This window comes from Ammodytes marinus (assembly GCF_949987685.1).
Source record: "Ammodytes marinus genome assembly, chromosome: 18".
NCBI lineage: Eukaryota > Metazoa > Chordata > Actinopteri > Uranoscopiformes > Ammodytidae > Ammodytes > Ammodytes marinus.
The window spans coordinates 24,405,244-24,427,843 of NC_137222.1; the positions used below are offsets into that span (position 1 = coordinate 24,405,244).

Consider the following 22,600-nt stretch of genomic DNA (forward strand, 5'->3'; position numbering starts at 1 on the left):
CACTATGTAACTTTGGGTGTGTCGGAGAAATACATTTTCCTTTTAAGGTATATCCTCATAACTGAATTAATACACTTTCCTCACAGGAAAATGTAACCCCTCAAACACTGTTCTAAGTTAGAAAGCTTCCTGAAAAGTTACTGTTTCACTGTTGTTGTTTACAGCAGCAGGGCCCACAGTTTTGTATACAAAAATATTCTAGTCATACAAACGGTTCCAGGACGCCTAAAAATAATGTCATGATTTATGATGATAGAATTATTCAATACTAAGATTTACATCTAAAACTAACTGCTCTGCAGATGAAAAAAAATTGCAACTCCCATGGAATTGCATAGTGCACCTTTAACCCTGAACCCAATCTCCTGAAACAGCACATGAGCATATTGCATGTAAAACCAGTAGGTCTGACAGCTGCTGGCTGCTCCCTCACTCACTCCGGGGATCACCTAGTCACTCGACTAAATCACAACCGTTTACTGTCTTGGCTCCAAAATGGTGGAACGAGTTCCCCATTAACATCAGATCAGCTGATAGTTTACACATCTTCCACCGCAGCCTTAAAAACACATCTCTTCAGACTGCACTTCGACTTTGAATGGCACTTAATGGAAGTCGCTTTGGATAAAAGCGTCAGCTAAATAAAATGTAATGTAATGTAATGTGATGCCTTTTGTCTCTCTAGGTAACTGCGCTCATTACCAGAAAGGAGGCTGGTGGTATAACGCGTGTGCCCACTCCAACCTGAACGGCGTGTGGTACCGCGGGGGGCACTACCGCAGCCGCTACCAGGACGGGGTGTACTGGGCCGAGTTCAGAGGAGGAGCCTACTCCCTCAAGAAAGTCACCATGATGATACGACCCAATGAAAACACCTACCATTAACAACTCTCCAGGCATTCAAACATCAGCATCAGCTTTCTAGTGGACAAACATTTACAGCCACAGGGATCCCCCATTTCTATAATCAGGAGAAAGAGGTCATCCTTGATTGGAACTTTCTGTTGGTTGCTTTTTAACTCAATATTCATAGCAGCTGATGCAAAGTATCCATGCAGAATTGTTTTAATTTTGATGTCCTACAGGTATACTGTAGGGTTAACTTATCTTTTGTTTGGGTTCGTATAGCAACATTGCACACAAATCAACAAAAGCAAAAACACAAACAAAATGTAATTCAAACTATCAAAGGATTTTTTATGTACAAAATACAATCCACATTTTGTAAAGTATATATTCATACAAGATAGCAACAAAGAACAAAACAACACCCAGAGATCAAAATGTATTGCCGGGCAATTAACTGGGATTATTATTGGTGCTCATATTACATTTATATTACGTACTGTATGATCAATTTATATCGGGATCAATTCTACAGAAATCTGGTTATTTATTTTGATGCAATCTTCAGGAAGATTTAATTGTGTAGAAAATTTGCCAGGGTCATTTTATTTCAAAGTATTTTGCCATGGCACAGACGTAACTGGTGCTTGGTATTTTTTGTCATCACTCACTAACTTTTAACCTTTACATTTAGCTAGTATCAAAAGCTAAAAGCAAGGTATTTAGACCCACCACATCTATGTAAAATAGCTGTTGTGAATTAAACTAAAGCATTTAAATGTAGATAGAATAAAAATATAAAATAAAAATAAAAAGACAAAATACATTTCACACTTAAAGCATCAACAGTACGACTCAGTTATTCCCTCTAGCCAACAAAGGTTTCCTATTGTTATGAAGATATGAGTCACTGTATTTGTGTGCAGATACAGTGTGTAGCAGGTACTCTGTGTATATTTATGCTGTTTCTTTAAATTTATTTTTATAGTCTGTATGTTAATCGGTCTTGCAATAAACTGTGTACAGCACTGCTTGAGTTACCGGTCATTTCATTCAGCTCCACTCTGTATGATTCACTTCACATCTCAGACTGTGTATTCAAACCAGGAAAGTCCGATCGTTCACTTGCTTTGGTCCAGACCAAATTCAATTTAGATTTTTTTTTGTTTCTTTGGTGTGGTCCACTTTTCACACTGTGTGTTGAGTTTATGAGGTTGTGATTGTGTTAAATGATATGACATTTCATCTTAATATCTCTGGTTGGGGAAATCGCATACTTATTCTTTGAACGCTCTGCACATTGTGTCACATTATAAGCGTTGTTATGGATGTGATATTTTGACACTTTTTATGATATTATAAAATGAACAGAGGCAGGGCAACCAACTAGCCTGGTCCTACGAGACCATCGTACTTCATTTCATTTGTACAGAAGGTCTGGAATCGCTCAATTGACAAACGTAAACTCACTTGAAGGCAGGTGTCTGTTGAAGTTTAAAACTATTGGATCTGCCAACCAGTCGCATAACGTTTGATTGTGATGTATGTCATGCGCCGGCTTCTGCAACTGAAACTGGCGCACATCATTGTTCTCAGCCACTCCCTCTGTTAGCTGATTGGACAGGTAAAGCATCTGCAGGAGAAAACCCGCGAATGTACCGCGGACCCAGACAGACCACTGAAGGGAAATGAAAATTTAGCGGAAGTAGGTAGGCAGGCGGTGCCAGGCAAGTAACCAACAACACCTTGAGTTATATCATGGACAGTGCAGCTTAACACTCAAAGTGTATACCAAAGTTCAGCACCCCGAGTGCTGAGCTCAGATGAGCACAATACATTGAATGACTTTGTCTCTATAAAGCTGTGTAGAAGCACAGCAAGAATGTTGAGCATCAATGTGTCAAGTCTAATAAGCGTATACTACCTGCACCTTTTTATGCTTTTGTACATGGTCGTCTTGTAGTATTAACAATGGATTACATACAAGTGCTGACTCGAATACTAGTTATGAAAGATGTTGAGGGGCTTGGAAAGCAAGAATTTATAAGAATGTGAGGAAACCATGGCTGGACCCAATTATTCAAATATTTGTTTGTTAAGTTGGTATTCAAAACTCAATTTGGTATTTGGGAGCTTCATTTTTTTCATCCCGACAAAATATTTGCAAAAGTAGCTTAAATTGCAATATATTTTGTCTGCAAATACGGCATAGCTGTTAGCTTCCACAGGGAAAAAAGTAAGGAAATCCGACTTACTTACCGTTCAAAAGTTATTAAATCATCAACAATAGTCGCAGATTACTGTCTCGAGAGACAAACTTGGTTTCACGGAGTACATTGGGATTATTAATGTTGTTTTTGATGGTTTTAGAATGAGTATTCGAAAACTCGCTCAGAAAAAACAACAAGTATACGAAGCCTGTAAAATGGTATCAGGGACAGCCCTATAGGAAAGCATACTAAAGCAGAGATGGTGGACTTACCAAGGTAAGGGATACATGGCACCATCTTCATGGAGCGGATGTATTCTCTCATGCGCGTGTAGTTCTCTTCCTTGGATGTCAGATAGTCCAGCTTCTCAAAGGTGGCCTTGTCTTTCCGACTGATCAACTACAACAAAAACAAACAAAAAGATGGTTGGAACGCTAACAAAAACCCAAATATAATATATATTATTATTTTTTATAATTTTTTTGCTTTTTTTTTTTATTAAGACAGTTTGGAGAGACATATATTAAATGGGGCAGAGAGGGGAATGACATGCAGAGAACGACCCGGGCCGGATTCTAACTCTGGGGCTGCTGTGAGGAGTTTCAACAAGAGTTTTTCAGCAAACACTTCTTCCCCCCCTTAACATCTGCGTAGGAAGCCCTGTTCATGTACAGTGAGTTAGAAGAGACTTGCACTCCATCATCCTGAGTGATTCTGACAGATCTGGTTTAAGTTTGCCTTTTTTTCTTCCCAATATGTGACCTGATCCTTTTTCACCGGCTCAAAGTAAATGACTTGGAAGATTTTTTTGAATGTCAAAAAAAAAAATTACACACCTGGTGTCAGTCTCTGTCTGACAATCTGGAGCAACTGAAACAAATGTCACTGTTCGTTCAAGGTAACATTAAAGCCGCTCCATAGTTTGCATGGAAACTTATGGATTTGGTTAAAATATTGCAAGAAAATTAGCAGTACAACATCACATTTGTCCACGTTGTCTGTTGAGAGCACTGTAAGAAGAAAACAGCCGAATAAGAAAACTGAATATCTCCTCAGAATCCACTACCTGTCTGTACTGTGGGCGCGCTGAAAATAAATCCTATGTTCATACGCAGCCTATGCTCTGTAAACTGGGATGTCAACAAGAGGGCCCAACGTAGCTGGCAACATGCCAGTTTTTAGTGGGCCTAGGCTGTGTATTAACACCAGATTGTTTTTCAGCGCGCACACAATACTTAGGAGGTATTGTGAAAGATATTCACTGATTTGACAAAAAGTGAATTGGAAGACAAGCGTTATCTAGAATCACTGACTCCATCTTTCAGTGAAACAATTTAGCTGATTGCATCACATCCATAGCACTGAAAAGATTGTCTGGTTAATAGATAAACAGATAAATAATCAGCAACTGATATGCAAGAGAAATAGTTGAAGCCAATCCACTACATCATTTTGAGTCAGGACCTTCAGTATCGGGATCAAGTATCTGGTGAAGGTGTTAAAGTCACTAAAGCTCTGACAACTTGATGTATTTACATTAGTGTCTCCACGCATTTGGCAGCCCTGGAAATGCAACCCTTACACTAAATCTGTAACAACATCCGTGTGTCTTTTTTAAAGCTTTGCTACTCTTTGCTGATACAGGACATTTTCCTCTGCAACTGTTTTATTAAATCAAATCAACAGAAGCCAGCACTTCCTGCTAAACATATTGGAGTATTTCTCCATGTGCCTTGGCTCTCAAGCTACTTAACATTTGGTCTTCGATCATTCAGGGTTTTTCCTGCATTGAGACATTTTCGGCGCCCCTCAAAGTGGTGTTATGGGCGATTGATTGCATTTCAATTTATATTACTGCTTCCCTCGATCAAATGAAAACAAAATGTTCGGAATAAAACGATCATTGAAACTCCTCTTTCTCAACCCCACACCGCTCTTAACATTCACAAACTTTTCGCCTTTACTGTTGCAGTTGCGACCCCAAAAAAGTTGTCCCGTGTTCTCATCCCCCAAAGGCCCATTCTGAGCCAGGAAAAACCCTGAATCATGTTGAAATATTCAAAGCAGGAATCAAACTCTAACCTGTAGCTTTAACAGCTTAGAGGAGAAAGAGCTTTTTAGACAGTTCACACACAACAACGGCCTGTTACATTGGAACTAATTAGTTCAGACACAGCAGACTGCAACACTTTAGTCAACTCGTAAACTTATAGAATGGAAGGTAGTTAACAGTTATGCGAGTAGACAGCCAAAGCACCACATGTCATCTAGATTGTCTTTGAGAGCTGCTGGTCATCTGAGGCCACGGACAACTGTCAGTGTCCACTAACATCCGATACAAGCCCAGTTTTTATTTTAAATTTGTCCAGCTAAATATAATTACAAACCACCACACTGAGGTTTAGGAGAGGGGCTGCAGAATATACTGAAAATGTATCGTTATTGCGATATCGACATTTGAGGTATCACAAAGAATGTTGAACTGCAATAAATTGTAGGCTATAGTCCATGTGCTATGCATTAACGCTCTGATCGTCAATATTTTTGTCCAATCGGATTAAGTATACCAGAAAAAGGTTGTAATGTTATTCATAAGCTGTTTTTCCTTTCTGGAAAAAGTTTAAAATTGAAGATTCAAAATATACTTTTTTTTCTAACATCTCATTAGCAACCTAGGATCAGCTCAGGCTCCAGCGGACACATTGTACATTACATATACAGGTGCTCCTCAATAAATTAGAATATCATGGAAAAGCTCTTTTTTTAAATCCAATTTAATTCAAAAAGTGAAAGTTCCATATATTCTAGATGTATTAGATGTATAGTGATATATTTCAGGCATTTTTTTGTTTAACTTTTCAGTATCTGGCTCACAGCTCATGAAAATCCAACATCTCAAAATATTAGAATATTCCATAAGGCCAATCAAAAAAAAATATATAATGAAGAAATGTCGCACTTTTGATAAGTATTTTCATTCATCTACTATATACTTGGTATATCTCGTCTGGGATCTTATTTTGCATGAATTATTGCATTAAGGCATGGCGACGATCAGTCTGTGGCACTACAGAGGTGTTATGAAGCCCATGTTGCTCTGATAGTGGCCTTCAGCTCGTCTGTACTGTTGGGTCTGGTGTGTCTCATCTTCCTCTTGACATTACTCCATAGATTCTCTAAGGAGTTCTGGTCAGGATAGTTGTCTGGCCATTCAAGTACAGTAATACCATGGTCAGTCAACCAGTTACTAGTGGTTTCTAGCACTGTGGACAGGTGCCAAGTCTTCCTGGAAAAGGAAATTGTCATCTCCATAAAGCTTGTCAACAGACAGAAACATGAAGTGCTCTAAAATCTTCTGGTAGATGTTGCGTTCCATTTGGAAATCAAGGTCCCACAGTCCAGAGGAAGAGTGGAGAGGCACAAAATCATAGTTGCTTGATGACCACTTTCAAGTTTCGCATTGAGGCAGGAATTCATGCTAAAGGGGCCCAAACCAAGTACTGAGTACATATGCATGATTATATTATCTAGAAAGCAGACATTTCTGTATTTAAAATCCCCTTTTTATTGATTTCATGTAATATTCTAATTTTCTGATATTTTGAATTTGGGGTTTTCATAAGCTTTAAACCCTAATAATCAAATGTATAATGAGTCTATATAATATACAGTATCTCACAAAAGTGAGTACACCCCTCACATTTCTTCAAATATTTCATTATATCTTTCCATGCGACAACACTGAATAAATTACACTTTGATACAATGTCAAGTAGTCAGTGTACAGCTTGTATAACAGTGTAAATTTACTGTCCCCTCAAAATAACTCGACACACAGCCATTAATGTCTAAACTGTTGGCAACAAAAGTGAGTACACCCCTAAGAAAAAATGTCCAAATTGGGCCCAAAGTGTCAATATTTAGTTTAGCCATCATTATTTTCTAGCACTACCTTAACCCTCATGGGCATGTAGTTCACTAGAGCTTCACAGGTTGCAACTGGAACCCTCTTCTACCCATTCATGACGACATCAAGGAGCTGGTGGATATTAGAGTCCTTGCGCTCCTCCATCTCCCGTTTGAGGATGCCCCAAAGATGCTCAATAGGGTTTAAGACTGGAGACATGCTTGGCCAGTCCATAACCTTTACCCTCAGCTTCTTTAGCAAGCCAGTGGTCGTTCGGAGGGGTGTTTGGGGTCGTTATCATGTTGCAGTACTGCCCTGCGGCCCAGTTTATGAAGGGAGGGGATCATGCTCTGCTTCAGTATGTCACAGTACATGTTAGAATTCAATGAACTGTAGATCCCCAGTGCTGGCAGCACTCATGCAGCCCCAGACCATGACACTCCAACCACCATGCTTGACTCTAGGCAAGACACACTTGTCTTTGTACTCCTCACCTGTTTGCCGCTCCACACTCTTAACACCATCTGAACCAAATAAATGTATTTTGGTCTCATCAGACCACAGGACATGGTTACAGTAATCCATGTCCGTAGTCTGTTTGTCTTCAGCAAACTTTTTGTGGGGTTTCTTGTGCATCATCTTTAGAATAGGCTTCCTTCTGGGACGACAGCCATGCAGACCAGTATGATGCAGAGTGCGGCGTATGGTCTGAGCACTGACATGTTGACCCCCCACCCCTTCAAGCCCTTCAGCAATGCTGGCAGCACTCATACGTCTATTTTCCAAAGCCAACCTCTGTGTACGACGCTGACCACGTGCACTCAACCTTCGTAAACTGGGCCGCAGGGTGGTATTGCAACATGATAACGACCCCAAACACACCTCCAAGACGACCAGTGGCTTGCTAAAAAAGCTGAGGGTAAAGGTTATGGCCTGGCCAAGCATGTCTCCAGACCTAAACCCTATTGAGCATCTTTGGGGCATCCTCAAACAGAAGGTGGAGGAGCGCAAGGTCTTTAATATCCACCAGCTCTGTGATGCTGTCATAAATGGGTGGAAGAGGGTTCCAGTTGCAACCTGTGAAGCTCTAGTGAATTACATGCCCAATAGGGTTAAGGCAGTGCTGGAAAATAATGGTGGCCACACAAAATATTTACACTTTGGGCCCAATTTGTAATTTTTTTCTAAGGGGTGTACTCACTTTTGTTGCCAGCAGTTTAGACATTAATGGCTGTGTGTCGAGTTATTTTGAGGGGACAGTAAATTTACACTGTTATACAAGCTGTACACTGACTACTTTACATTGTATCAAAGTGTCATTTATTCAGTGTTGTCCCATGGAAAGATATAAAGAAAAATGTGAAGAAATGTGAGGGGTGTACTCACTTTTGTGAGATACTGTATATAAGTTTCACATTTTAAGTTGAATTGCTGAAATAAATGAACTTTTGCACGATATTCTAATTTATTGAGCAGCACCTGTACATGTATTCATTGATATAGCACCTTTCTTAACACTGTTACAAAGTGCTAGTTAACAATGAAAAATGAAGCAGGACCTATTCCCAATAAGAAGACAGGCAGACAGACCTAAGCACAGAAACATTAGAATAGCATAACAAAGAACAGAAATAAAATTGATAAAAACTAAATTTGTAAAAGCACAAAAACAGTGAGTATAAAATGAGATCCGAGATAACATAGGTAAATACGGAGTTAATATATTCACAAGTCAAACATTTCCAAAGGCTTTCACAAATAAAAAAGTTTTAGGAAGGGATCTAAAAGGTAGTTATGAACTTGGTCTGTGTCTGTGTGTGTCTGTGTCTGTCTATGTGTGTGTGTGGTGTGTGTTGTGTGTGTGTGTCATGTGCTGTGCATATAGAGCAGCCATACACTCACCGCCCAGGTTTTGCTGAGTCTGAAGATGGGAGCGCTCTGCAGAGCAGACACCACCGACACCAGAGAATGAATATTGTTCAACTCCAACAGTTTCTGCAAACAGACACACAGGTTTCATCAACAAACATGAAAAGGACTGTATGACCAAATGGAGTCGTGCAAATACTTTTACTAACAAATAACTTGCACTTTGGTCTGCACTCAAACCAAACACGCTGGAGTTTATCTTGACTCATTTCTGCAAACACCTTACTTCAGCTGCAAATTTCCCACTTATTTTTAATTTACAGGATATGTTCTGTTTATAGCCGCTTGGGTGTAATTTTGGCCATTATTCCTAGAAAAATTTCTGTAAGTTCACCTCAATAACGACATAGGATTGGGAAACAAATGTGGAAAACTGTTGGAATTTTTACATCAGACAGTGTTAGCATTTATGATTTTTTTTATTGTCGACCATGTTCCCAGTTCTCAGAAAATGGACTTGGTTTAGTACAATGTTATTATTACTGAAAGAAAGAAAAAAAAATGGCTACACCTGTGAAAATGAGATGCCAGATGTAAAAACAGCATGATTTGTCCTTTTAAAGTGAAAAATGCACTTAGTATAGAATCAGCCTCATTATCCACATGGGACGTCTGAATGGAACCCATTAGAATAAACACTGTATTCAAGTGCATGGACTGAAAACCTTTAAAAGCATCTCGTATGTTTTATTATTATCACTCTGGCCACCTTTAAGAGCCAAGTAAAGGTATGGCTGAGAACTAACCAAAGGTGCAACCACCTCTAAATGTATGCTGTACCTTATTAGTTGTGTATTAATTGTGTATTTGTTTAACCTACTAATCCTACTAATGAATGATCCTGTTTTACTTTTCTTTATTCCTGTTTCTCTGTATATATAGCAAATGTTTCTATTGTATATCTTTGTCATTTTTATTGTAACATCAACCTGCCTAATGGACTGCAGATGGAAATTAGCCCCCGGGCTACAATCTGGCATTTTTACATGTACTGCTGTACATGTTCATTAATGTGCATTGTCCTGGAACAAAACAAACAAACATCTTTGGCCAATGTACGTGTCAGGACCTCCAGTGTGTGGACCACTTCAATTGTCGCAGAAACCTCAGTAGTATATGACACACTGACCAATAATTAGCAGTATGATTCTGTATGGCCACACATTATGGTGTGCTATGAAAGAGTAATAAGGCCATGAGAAAAAAGTCATAGCTCAATATTATTAGAATGAAGTCATAATTTTAGGCTGTGTGTTATTTTTGAGAGGAAATATGGTATTTTTCCCCCTGCATTAAAATGAGGAACGTGGGGCATCTTGTTCATTTTTTGGCCTTCTTCATTCTCAAATAAGGAAATGCTTAGGCTAATCTTTTGGCAAAGCAGCACCACGTTTTTTTATAAATTGCTGTTGACTGTGTGTGACCCGGCGCAACACACGAGACAAACTGTGGGTGATGAGGACAGTGCCATTTAACTGGTATGTTTGGCCTGAATTAAGTTTTTAATTTTTCCTGTAAAATTACAACTTTAGTCTGGTTATATCATGACCCTTTTTCTTGTAAAATGATGACTTTATTCTCACAACTTTATGATTTTTATTCATGTAACTTTTTTATTTTTCCTTGACGTGGCCCTACTCTGTCGTAGTTAGAGAGTAGGATTCCAGATGGTTTATTTGTCATATCCACAACAATCACAGCAGCAGCAAGACATTCTTAAGTCTCAGGCTCCTCTCAACAATGTGATTTAGAAGAAGAAAAAAACACAAGTGAAGAGAGCAACACCTGAGACACAAATAAACACAACAGTAGTGCGAGGACACAGTGAAGATCAAAGTGTAATATTGTACATGGAGAAAAAAAAACTTTAGTTAAATAGGATACTGTACATGTAATAGAATAATGTTAAATAGAATTAAAAACGGTGTAAAAGCGATATGGTGTGGTTACCATTAGAAATACGTGCAGCATAGTAGTAGCCAGGTCTATAGTGTGCTACAGTAATATTCAGCGGTCACTATCTTTCTAATTTGCCAAGACCATGATGTCATGGCTCCACGTTTCCTTTCCGTCCCACTCTCTTAACCTAAGGGACACATCTCTTTAACCAGCCCTATTCCCTGATCGGACCACAAGAGAAGAAACTACGTATTGCTGCTGCCATGGACCTTGCCTGCTTTCTCCATCACTGCTCATATATAGTGTAATAAACGTTCCCCAGTAGCTCCTGTGTGCTGTGCAGCGTCACACACTAACGGATCCTGTGTTGAGATGGTTTTTTTATGAGTAACTGGCATGGACCCGCCAAATAAAAGAATCTACACTGCAAACTCCATCTTTTCACCAGCTGCTGACTTCCAACATATGTGTCTGATGATGGATTTCCTTATCATACTAAAGAGCTTACCAGGCATGATATCTTAAGAGCTATTCGTATTAAAAACGACAATGGACATCAACTGAATGTTTTAAGTCCTCTGAAAACATGTTTCAAATGTAATAAAATGTCTCACATTACTTAGCCACTAAAACAGAACTCCAAAAGATTGTAAATGAGAACCAATAAGCATTGTTGATATTGTTAGCAGAGCCGGAAGCAAATTTTTTTTTTAAGATTATTTTTGGGAATGTTATGCTTAATTTGACAGTATGTAGAGACAGACAGAGGTGAAATGGGGTAGAGAGGGGCATGACAGGCAGAGAACGACCACGAGCAGGATTCGAACCCTCAGTAATTTTATTTTTTTGTTATTTAGCACACATTAACATCAATGGTGCAAGGCGGAAAGAAGCCCAATGGGCTTGTACAATACATACTGTATTTATTCAAGCGTTTAAACTCACCTTTGCTATTTTGACAAAATGGCCAAGTATTTCTGCTCGGATCTTCAGCGTCTGGGCAGTTAAAATTTCTCTCACCAGCCAGAAGCTCACCTGAAACATGACCACATACATAAACAGTATATTAAAACACACATGTCTGGTGTAACTCCATCCAACAATATAGTTTGTGAGAGAAAATATGAAAAAAAAAACACAAGTGAATCAGCAGGGGCAGAGATATCCTGACTGAAAGCCCCGAGAATGGGATACAATACAACTGTGCTACAGGCTGAGTGGACTGTTAAAAAGAGTTTAAAGTATAACATTGCTTCAATTTAAAAAAGGTGGAGTCAGTGATTCTGAAGAATACTTGTTGTCCAAATGACCATGCTCTGTAAACGGGCATGTTGCTAGCTTTGGTGGCCCCCCTTCGTTTACACACCCGTTTGCAGAGCCTAGGCTGTGTATTAAAACTGGACTTTTATTTAGTGCACACACAGTACCGACAGGAAGCACATTGTGAGGAAATATTCAATGATTTTGACAAAGTGATTTTGACAACAAGCGTTCTCCAGAATCGCTCACTCCACCTGTATTTGCTTACATTTGAACTTGTTATATGCATCAAAGAGGAGTGGAAACTATTTAACACATCATCATCTGTTCACTAGTCTGCTCATGTTGCACCTCACAGGGTGCTTCCAGGTGAAACACTTTGTTTAATATCTGTTAATGTTTCCAGAGGGAGCTGTGTAAGTCTAATACATCTCATCAGCATCTGCTGAAGACTACACATTTAAGTTGTAGCCACATTTGTACATTCTGGGTTTCCTTTGTGATATTTGGTGCTTCATAATGCACCAAATATGTTTAATAGGAGACAGGTATGGACTGCAGACAGGCCAGTCTAGTACCTGCACTCTGTTCCTATGAAGCCAAGCTGTATTAAGATGTAGAATGTGGCTCGGTATTGTCTTGCTTAAATAAGAATGGACGTCCTTGAAATAGACGTTGTCTGGATGGCAGCATGTTGCTCCAAAACCTGTATAGTCCAGGCATTATATGACCTGACCTTAAACAAATTGCAACAGAAACCATTCCAACTGTTTTTGACTCATGAATATGTAATAAATAACATACTAAAAGTCTTAAGGAATCCATGTGGTGGAAAGTTATTTTCTAAGGGTTTTCTTAACCACACCTTTCATGCCAATTTTCGGCTTCCTAAAGTACTGTTTTATGGTAGAGGGGATATGTGCCAAATTGTTAACCTTTTCAGAAAAGCATGAAACTTGGTACACTTATACAGTTTGTGGCCCTGAGCAGTTTCAGACATTAAGCTATTGCAAAATGTAATCATGGTTGCCGTGGCGACCATTTTACTTTCCGCCATAGCCTAATTATGCATTTTTCCTCACAACTCCTGAACCAAACATAATAACACATAACTAGTGATGTCTAACCCTATGTTTTCATGGTCAGGGATTACAATGATACCACATACAACGTCAGAAACAGTGAAGGTCAGTAGTTAAGGGTGAAAAATGAAAGCCCAATATCCGAAAACATCGCTGTGACTTTATAATTTGGGCCTATGTTGCATAGACATTGTGTAGCATTTTATGAGTTTTAATTTTGTTCTCTAACAAAGACATAGGCTTAAATGTTTGTAAAAAACTACAAAAAACCCACAATTTCCAATTGTGGCCCGTGTTATTTTTATTTATTTATACATAGGCCTACATTCCTTTATGATACCTACACAAATAGTTCAGTGCTTTCCAAATCAACCGACAACTTTGTTTAACAAGAGATATGGTGTTGGATGCAATGCAAATCAATTATTAACTATTAGGTCATTATATTCATTTGATTTAATTTTCTGGCCTTCACTTTATGAAAAGTTTTCCGGATCCTAAAAAACAATGTCAAGTTGTTTTTTGGTAATTTTTGCCTTTATTGGTTGGAGAGATAGAGAGGGAGAGAGATCAGAACCACATGACCCGACAGCAGACCTGGAACTCATATGGAAAACAGCCATTCTGTTTGTCTCACAAAGGCCAGCATGGTCTAGTATGATGCACAGCATGGCAATAACTCGGGGAAAACAACATTTGTGTTTGTGGTTGATATGAGACATAGTGACACCAAGTGCATCTACTCCACATGTAAGTGCCTATGTGAACGTGCCCACTGCCACAATTCCACCCCAATCATCACATTTAATCAACCACTGGTGGAAGGCCTTTCTTATGAAAGAAGCTGAGCCAGAGGTTATGTTAGTGACTTTGGGGCTTCCACACTGATATTAGTTTTTAGGGGTCCATTGGGCATGTTATGGCTGGTGCCGGGAAGAGGAAGTGATGGAGATTTTGTGGATTTTTTTTATGCAGCCAATGCCGTTGTGCACATTATGACAGGGAAGAGGATAAGATTGACTAGCATTGATGGTGTCCTCAATGGCCTGAATCTGTGTGATGCACTTGTTGTGACTCCCCTTCAGCTGCATACAACATATAGTGATGCAGAGATGTCATCAGCGGATGATACCTGCTGGAGATCGAAAAACTCTGGTGTCAATCTATGCAAAGCTGATAGAGCGATGTCTGCAGAGAAGGCTTGCCATTCTGATGTGATTCTCGGAATAAGATTTCTCAAAGGCTAATCTGAATCCTTAAAATCCATTGGTAGACATATTTAGCAAGTTTCTGAGAGCTGAACGTACTGGGAATTGGGAACTTCACTATGGAGCAATATCAGAAATGCTTCCTTTCATGGCAGTATCAGGGCATAATCTCTACACACAATCAGCCCACATCTACAGTATGTGCAGTGGATGTGCAAGGTCCATTTGGAACATCCAGATTTGAACCAGATACTTCTAGAGGGATTCCATGTGATCAGATGGAGTGATTGCCTATGGGCTGGCATGTCTATGGATCTTGAGCAGGTTCTAATGACAGTATGAAAACCATTGGTGGCCTCACAAGAGTGCTGGGGATGACATAGCTGCAACATCTGACATGGCTTCACTCCATGCCAGCTTGTGCTGAAGTTAACTACGCACACAGTTCTGAACAATCTCCAAGAAAGACACAATTACAGGGGGCTCTCGTGGCACAGTGGTTAGAGTGTCCCCCTAGAGGCCCATGCCCCACAGAGGACCCAGGTTAGAATACGGCCTGGTTCAGTTCTCTGCATGTCATTCCCCTCTTTGCCCCATTTCTACTCTGTCTCTTCAAATCTAATTGAAAAAAATCTTAGAAAGACACAATTACTGCTTGGATCCAAGCTTGTGCAGTTTCTTGCACCTATCCTCAAATGTTGCTAGGTCAAACGCCATCGGAAACAGCATTTTGGTTAGCATGGATGGACAAACTACTGCTGAGAACACATTCAAGAAGAGGGGTCGGGTGATCACCATCAGTACAAAGATCCTCAGTGAAGATCGATTGTGAAGCAGTGCAGACACATAATTGCTGCAAAAGGTTCACAAAAACTGCACATGCAAGACAGACTGTAACAACTGAAAGTGCACATGCAAGAAGCATGGTATTGAGTGCTCTGTTGCATGCGGTACCTGCAAATAATCTGGGGGTGCAAAATCATCTCAGGTAGGGGGTGATGATGAGGAAGACAATGAGGAAAACCACACTGTTTAAGAAAACTTGCTCCAAGGATTTATACAATCTATCTGATTTATACAATCTATCTGAATACTAAGTTGAGTTTCTTTTATTAGTCAATTACACAAGGCTACATTGAAATTAGTCTTTTCTCATCACCCCTCTCAAGTTACCACACTCCAGAGGGGGTCAGAGGGTAATGCATACTCATGGTATGCATTGATTTACCCCTTTCACATTGCATTAGTACTGCTCTGGCTGCACTTTGAACTAGTAGTACGTCTGTGCACCAAAATATTTTCATATTAAAATGTATGTTCATCAGTTCAAAAATGTATCAATTTGTGCCAGTTTAGCGTTCACAAATATTTGTGTTTTCTTATATTGTTATAGTAGGCTATTTTACAAACATTTAAGCCTATGTCTTTTGTTAGAGAACAAAATTAAAACTCATAAAATGCTACACAATGTTTATGCAACATAGGCCCAAATTATAAAGTCAAAGCGATGTTTTCGGATATTGGGCTTTCATTTTTCACCCTTAACTACTGACCTTCACTGTTTCTGATGTTGTATGTGGTATCATTGTAATCCCTGACCATGAAAACATAGGGTTAGACATCACTAGTTATGTGTTATTATGTTTGGTTCAGGAGTTGTGAGGAAAAATGCATAATTAGGCTATGGCGGAAAGTAAAATGGTCGCCACGGCAACCATGATTACATTTTGCAATGGCTAAATATCTGAAACTGCTCAGGGCCCCAAACTGTATAAGTGTACCAAGTTTCATGCTTTTCTGAAAAGGTTAACAATTTGGCACATATCCCCTCTACCATAAAACAGTACTTTAGGAAGCCGAAAATTGGTATAAAGGTATGGTTAAGAAAACCCTTAAAAAATAACTTTCCACCACATGGATTCCTTAAGACTTTTAGTATGTTATTTATAACATATTCATGAGTCAAAAACAGTTGGAATGGTTTCTGTTGCAATTTGTTTAAGGTCCACCCCTATGTTCTCACAAAATGCCTGTACTAGTATGTACTGTTCAGCATTAATGGTGCCTTCATGGATGTGCAAGTTACCCATGGGCACTAACCCACCCCCATACCATCACAAACGCTGGCTTTACAACTTTATAACATACATTCATAACCGAAATAACTCCGATTTGTAAAGTTTACTCATTTGAGAAGTAAAAGTGATTAAACCATAAAGTATTTGCTTTAAAAGTGTAAGACGTACCTGGTTGAACCTGCGTGTGAATGCCACAACATTGGGGGCCAAACGGTGTTTCTCTTTCCCATTCCATCCACAACTGGCCAGCTCCTGCCAATCATGAAATAACATCAACCAATTAGTTATAGAGCGTGATAAAAGCAATGACTTTTACCAAAATCATAACCAATGATAATACCACATTTCTGGACTGGAGCTGACGATAGCTGATCGTTTTTGCCAAAATGAAATAGGATGAAGTTGTATTTCATGTATTTTGCAGTTGTTGTTTCCATCTCAGAGCTGTGGTCTTTTAATGGAGGGACATAATACAAGTATAAATCTCTCGTGTGGGGATTCCAGTGATAAGTTATCAAGAAGCAGTCTCTCATTGCCAGACTGTCAACTATAGCTCGAAACTTAAAGTTGTCATTATATTACTCTCTGTATGATAGCATAATAATCTGTCAGTGTCCAATATTGCTTTTAAACAGATGTCCTGGTGGGAAAATAAATGTGTCCAATTTGGTATGGTCCAAATAAAATATTTAGTTTTATAATTGAAGTTGAATTTTAGGGGTTTTCCAGACTGGGATTTTCTTTCATTAATTCCCTTAAATTTGGATTGATCAAACACCTGGGGCATGACGTTCGTCCCTTAGTGAAAGGCAGGCCCTGATTTGTTCATGTAGTCGTCAATCTAGCCTCCTGGCAGACTGGGCCCTCCCCATTTTACATCCACAGTGGAAGGGTGGTAGGATGGCCTACAGGAAAGAGCGCCGACCAGTAACCATAAGGTCTCTGGTTGGATCCCCGGCACCGGACAGTTATTTGTAAAACTAGTGGTGGCTGCTATTACATCTACGGTGCCCACCATCTCTACCATTGTGTCCTTGAGCAAGACACTTAACCCTAAACTACTCCAGGGTGCGCTGTTCTACGGCTGACCCTGTGCTCTGACCCCCTCCAATGTGTAAGACTTTAGAGGGTATTAGAGGGGATATGCCAAAAGAAATATTTGTAATGTAGTCGTCAATCTGGTCATTTTTTTGCAAATTTCTTCCAACCCTTTGATCCAAATATAATTATGGATTCATTAACATGAGACAATCATCACATTTCACATGACATATTTCACAAGACACAAACTGGTCAACTGTCAACCCATCACTCTAGACTGGCTCATTCAAGGATCATGATATTTTCCATATCGTAAGTTGCTCTTATCAGCAAGATAAAGTCATATTAGGTTAGAAGAAACTGGGAACTAGGTGGAACTTTGAGTGTTATTTACTGAGCCAGAATGTGGTCAGAATGTGTTAGGATAAGTAGGAAGCAAGAAACAGTTCTTAGTTATAAATAAAAAATAAAGCTCCTGGCTTTAGAGCCGTTATTGTAGGCATTTGGGAACCATGATGGATGAGTGTACCGTACCAGACACAGTGTGCTTGAAAAGGGCTTCATCTCAAGCTAATTCTATAATTCATCTAATTCTCAGTCCCTGATGTATTTAACATCTCTGCCTGCTTCTAGACGCCTGTGTTGGAAAGGAATTCATTCAAAGCCAGTGCATTGACACAAGTCTCATTGAGAAACAAAGTGCATGCAGCAGGTTTTCCAGTGGGCAGTTCAACCACGAAGGCCGGTCTAGGTTCAGCTGAGTGGCAGCAGCTGTGAAGGCCATCATGGCAGCATTAGAAGGGTTTGAAACAGAGGGGACTAGAAGAAGTTATGTGTGAAGAAGAAGAGCTCTTCTTCAGGGAGTTCCCATCAAAACACTGTTGCTTTTTCTCAGGTCAAAATAATACAAGTATAAATCTCTCATGTGATAAGCCATCACGAAGCAGACACTCATTGCCAAACGCATTGGCACATGGAAGCACATTTAAATAAGACACGCTCTGTACGAGATCAAGGCAAATCATAACAGAGAATTGCTCCTCCTAAGAACTCCTCTTCAAGTGCAAATGTCAAAGTTCAAGATAGAATGTATTTACTGTATACAGCACATTTAGAAACGGCCATAGTTGACCAAAGTATGTATCAAGCTCAAAAACAAAATGCATATAATACTCAGAAGCCATATTGAAAACCGAACAATACAGGTAGGTCTTAAGTCACAGCAGTACGAGCAGATCTGTTTTGAATGGGTAAACGTATTACTCTATAGATAAGTACCAAGTTTTGTGTCAAACAGTTATGGCAAATTAGCAGCTAACTTCCGCATTTATGAAGACGTTTTGGTGAATGGCGGCAATTTCTTTGGGGCGATCTTACTGACATTGTAAACACGTGTATGTCAGTGCCCTCATGCTGTATGTCAAATTTAGTGATCATGGGTTGAAAATCCAAAAAGTAAAAGGTCACATGACTGTATTTCAGTTTATGCAAATTAGGTCAAATCTATCACAACAGACGTCTATGCTCCAAGATGTTTTTTTTGTAGAGAAGACTGAGCTTAATCAGATTAACGCTGCGCCCCATATGGGTTTGGCTCAAAAAGCTTTGGGAGACATGACATCACATATGTTCTGCAGATATCTTCAAGGGAGGAGTAGCACACAAAAAAGTGGCGGAAGATCAAGAAAAATAACAAGTGTGAGCTATAGAACTATGTGCCGCCCTGTTGGCAGGTTCATCGTTACCAAGAAATGATACGGATTTACTACCAGAACCATTAAAATAGACAAAGTAGCCATCTACCTTAAGTAGCACATGGTCAGGAAATTAAACAGGCGGAGCACCCCAAATTCTTGGGTGTAACAATCTCCTCTTCTCAAAAATGAGTCAACACTACGACAGAACCAAAGTAAGCTCAGCAAAGACTGCACTTTTTAAGATGGCTGAAAAAGTGTTCCATATCCCAGGAAGGTATGATGCAGTTTAATCCTGAGGGGATCAGGAGCATCTTCACCTTTGGAAGAACTGCCTGGTGTGGAAACATCTCAAGCGCAAGACAGGAAACGCGTGGACAGAAATGGGTGGGCACTGCATCAAAAATGACAGGTCAGGATATTCCATCCCACTTCTGAAATCTACACTACAAAGTAAGCGACGAGATATTCTTCAGGGCTCCTCTCGGACGGAAAAGTATCTCAAGTGGAACAGCCAGTATCTACAATGGCAAAGACCCAGAGGCCCTCCAACTCTTAATCACTAATATGCTGCAATTATTTCTGTCTATAAAACACTGGCCTAAAGATGTTACTATGTGTGAGTGGGGAGGGCTCTTGTTGTTTATATGTGAACTCCAACCAAATGTCTTAAGACTATGTTGAAATGGCAACAAAGTCTTGAAAACTGAAACCTTAAATAGTCAGTTAAAGCACAACAGCAGGAATCCTGGTTTTTTTTCCTACACCATTAAAATGTGATGTTGGAAGCAAGTTTCAAGTGGAAATGATGCTCCGGGGACCAAAAAACTTGACAACATGGCTCCCTCTTACCTCTGGCTGTATGGCTTTGAAGACTGGTGCATCCATCAAGGTGATTTGGCTCTGGAATAACAAGAAAGATCCATGTCATCTTTCAATGGTTTATACATACAGTACATGACAGCTGAAAGGCGTCACTAAAAGTATAAATTATGATAGTGGGAGAATACAAACATATGAAAATGATGGGTTAGGATAAACTGCTTAAGACTTGTGCGTCAGTGAATGGCCTCCATGCTTACGTTAACGACAAATGAGTATCATGGGCTGCTGTGTGTCTGACGCTGGAGATCCAAGTCAGGTTTCAGTCCAAGTGGCAACAACCTTGGATGAATGCTAAAACCTGTGTGTAAGTGCCTAAAGCTTCCTACAATGATCACTAAATCTTGACTTAAAGATAAAGATGAAAGATTCCTGTACTGTTATTACATGATTCATATGAAATTCAGGGTGAATGTAACGTAATTGAAAGTCCTTAGAAACCTGTAGAGTACGTTATGTTAGTTGTTTATTTGATTTTGACTTTGTTTCTCTTTTTTGTGAAACATCTGCCAAGACACTAGTGAACGACTTAAACCACGTCGGGAATTGTAGTCTCAAAGAAGACAATAACTAGAACCCTGCACAGGAATGGGCTACGAGGTTGCAGACCAAGAAAAGCTCCACTTCTGAATAAGAGACACCTTCAAGCCAGACTGAAGTATGCTAAGGACAACCTGGAAAAAGATTATGTGTACTGGAAGCGCGTCCTTTGGTCAGATGAGACAAAACTAGAGCTCTTTGGCCACATAGACGCTGCTTATGTTTGGAGAAAGAAGGGTGAGGCGTACAACCCAAAGAACACCGTCCCCACAGTGAAACACGGTGGTGGGAGTATTATGCTGTGGGGATGCTTCAGTGCGTCTGGAACTGGGAATCTCTTCAAGGTGGAAGGAATCAGGAAGAAAGAAGGATATGTGATTCAAGATTTTGAAAGAAAACCTCAAGCAGTCAGCAGCAAAACTGGGTCTGGGTCATCGCTTTGTCTTCAAAACATACAACGACCCAAAACATACGTCGCATCTGGTGAAGAACTACCTCCGGGAGACCAAAAAGTATGTGGTACACTCAAAACCAGACCACTATTTCAATTCATTTACATTTTTGAGTACTTATTTATCGCTTATTATTACGGTCTATTATTGTTGTGGGGACCGGGAGTAAATATTTGTTGTGAGGCAAAGCATTAGTACTGTGAAACGGAAGGGCGGAACCAAAGTGAGAGCGCTGCAGCCCGGACTCCTATGGTTGAGGGGCATTTCCACTTCATCGCCAGAAGGAGTTTGGAAGATGTACACAAAGCATTGTTGCTTCATTCATATACTTCTATGTACCTGCTTTTCAGAATCGCTCTCAACATCAAATTGTTACCACCGTCCTGGCCACTTGGGACCGGTAACACGTTATTGACTGGCCTGCACAAAGCCCTGAATTGAATCCCATTGAAAGTCTGTGGGGAGGACTGAAGACCAAAGTCCATGCCAGAAGACCATCAAATATGGAGGAGCTTGAGAGATTTGCCAAAGAAGAATGGGCTGGAATTGCTCAGGAGACTTCGACTGCAGGCTGTTAACCAGCAAAAAGGATACACAATTGACTTTTAGCATCAGGGAAGCTAATCATTTTTAACCTGGTAGTTTTTGTTTTTTTGTGAAATAATTCTGTTATTGTGTGCAAATAGAGATAATTTATGCTCTCTAAAGAAAACTAGTATGTTTAGAAATGCTATGTTGAAAATTCCTTGCTCGGTTAAAAAAACGCTTGGGAAAATTTTGACAAACTTAAAATTTCATAGGGGGGCTAATAATGTTGTCCTCAACTGTGTATACTATACAGTGCTGCTTGAAAGTATTTGAACTTATTGAGCATTTTGTTGTTGTATTGAGTTTAACCATTATTAATTAATTTGATTAATACCAGTATTTTTTTATATTAAATAACAGATGTGTGATTATCAATTCCACATACTTTTTTGGAGGAAATCAATTGTGTAGTCAAAAGACTAAAATAAAACTAAGTATTTGCCAACTTTAGTATGAGGAAAAGTTAGTAAACCCTGACCTCCATTGCTTAAATCAAGCAGGTCAACACAATCAGGTGGGCCAAATTGAGTGATGAAATGGATCAATGTTATGAGATATCTTAAGGAAAGAAATTGGGCGGCCCTAGATAAATCAGACCAAATCAGGTCAGTTAAGGATCACCAACAGGGAATATCAGAGGACCTCAAGAAGAGAGTTATGAGAACACAATTCGTCTCGGAAGTTTGCGCTCCATCGGTCCACCGCAAATTATCTACAAATGGAGATCACTAAAAGTGACTGAAAATCTGCCTAGAAGTGGACTTCCTTCAAAAATATCCACAGGAGTCGCAAGAAAAGTGATAATTCAGGTAAAAGCCAACCCACACATTACATCTAGAGATGTGCAGACCTCTCTTGCAGCATCTGGGACAGATGTGCATGGTTCCACAATAAGAAGATGCTGCAAGAGAGGTCTGCAAATCACTACATGTAATGTTTGGGTTGGCTTTTACCTGAAAAATCACTTTTCTTGGTGTTTGTTGA

The 22,600-nt window shown here is 39.6% G+C and overlaps 2 protein-coding genes across 3 annotated transcripts in view; one reads left to right on the forward strand and one right to left on the reverse strand.

The window, feature by feature from the left end:
- Window positions 1-1,874, forward strand: part of LOC307264828 (angiopoietin-related protein 2-like) — a 20,628-nt gene extending 18,754 nt beyond the window's left edge. The window contains exon 5 of the mRNA XM_080046350.1: window positions 686-1,874. Coding sequence (XP_079902476.1) covers window positions 686-885 — 200 coding nt within the window. The 3' untranslated portion in view covers window positions 886-1,874. The remainder of the gene's footprint in view (window positions 1-685) is intronic.
- The window catches only part of LOC307265089 (ras-specific guanine nucleotide-releasing factor RalGPS1-like), a 112,451-nt gene that overhangs the window by 75,223 nt on the left and 14,628 nt on the right, over window positions 1-22,600 (reverse strand). For both annotated transcript variants that reach the window (XM_080046663.1, XM_080046664.1), the window contains 5 exons: window positions 20,007-20,057; window positions 16,588-16,671; window positions 11,737-11,826; window positions 8,866-8,958; window positions 3,329-3,455 (listed from right to left, as the gene is read on the reverse strand). In XM_080046663.1, coding sequence (XP_079902789.1) covers window positions 3,329-3,455; window positions 8,866-8,958; window positions 11,737-11,826; window positions 16,588-16,671; window positions 20,007-20,057 — 445 coding nt within the window. The remainder of the gene's footprint in view (window positions 1-3,328; window positions 3,456-8,865; window positions 8,959-11,736; window positions 11,827-16,587; window positions 16,672-20,006; window positions 20,058-22,600) is intronic.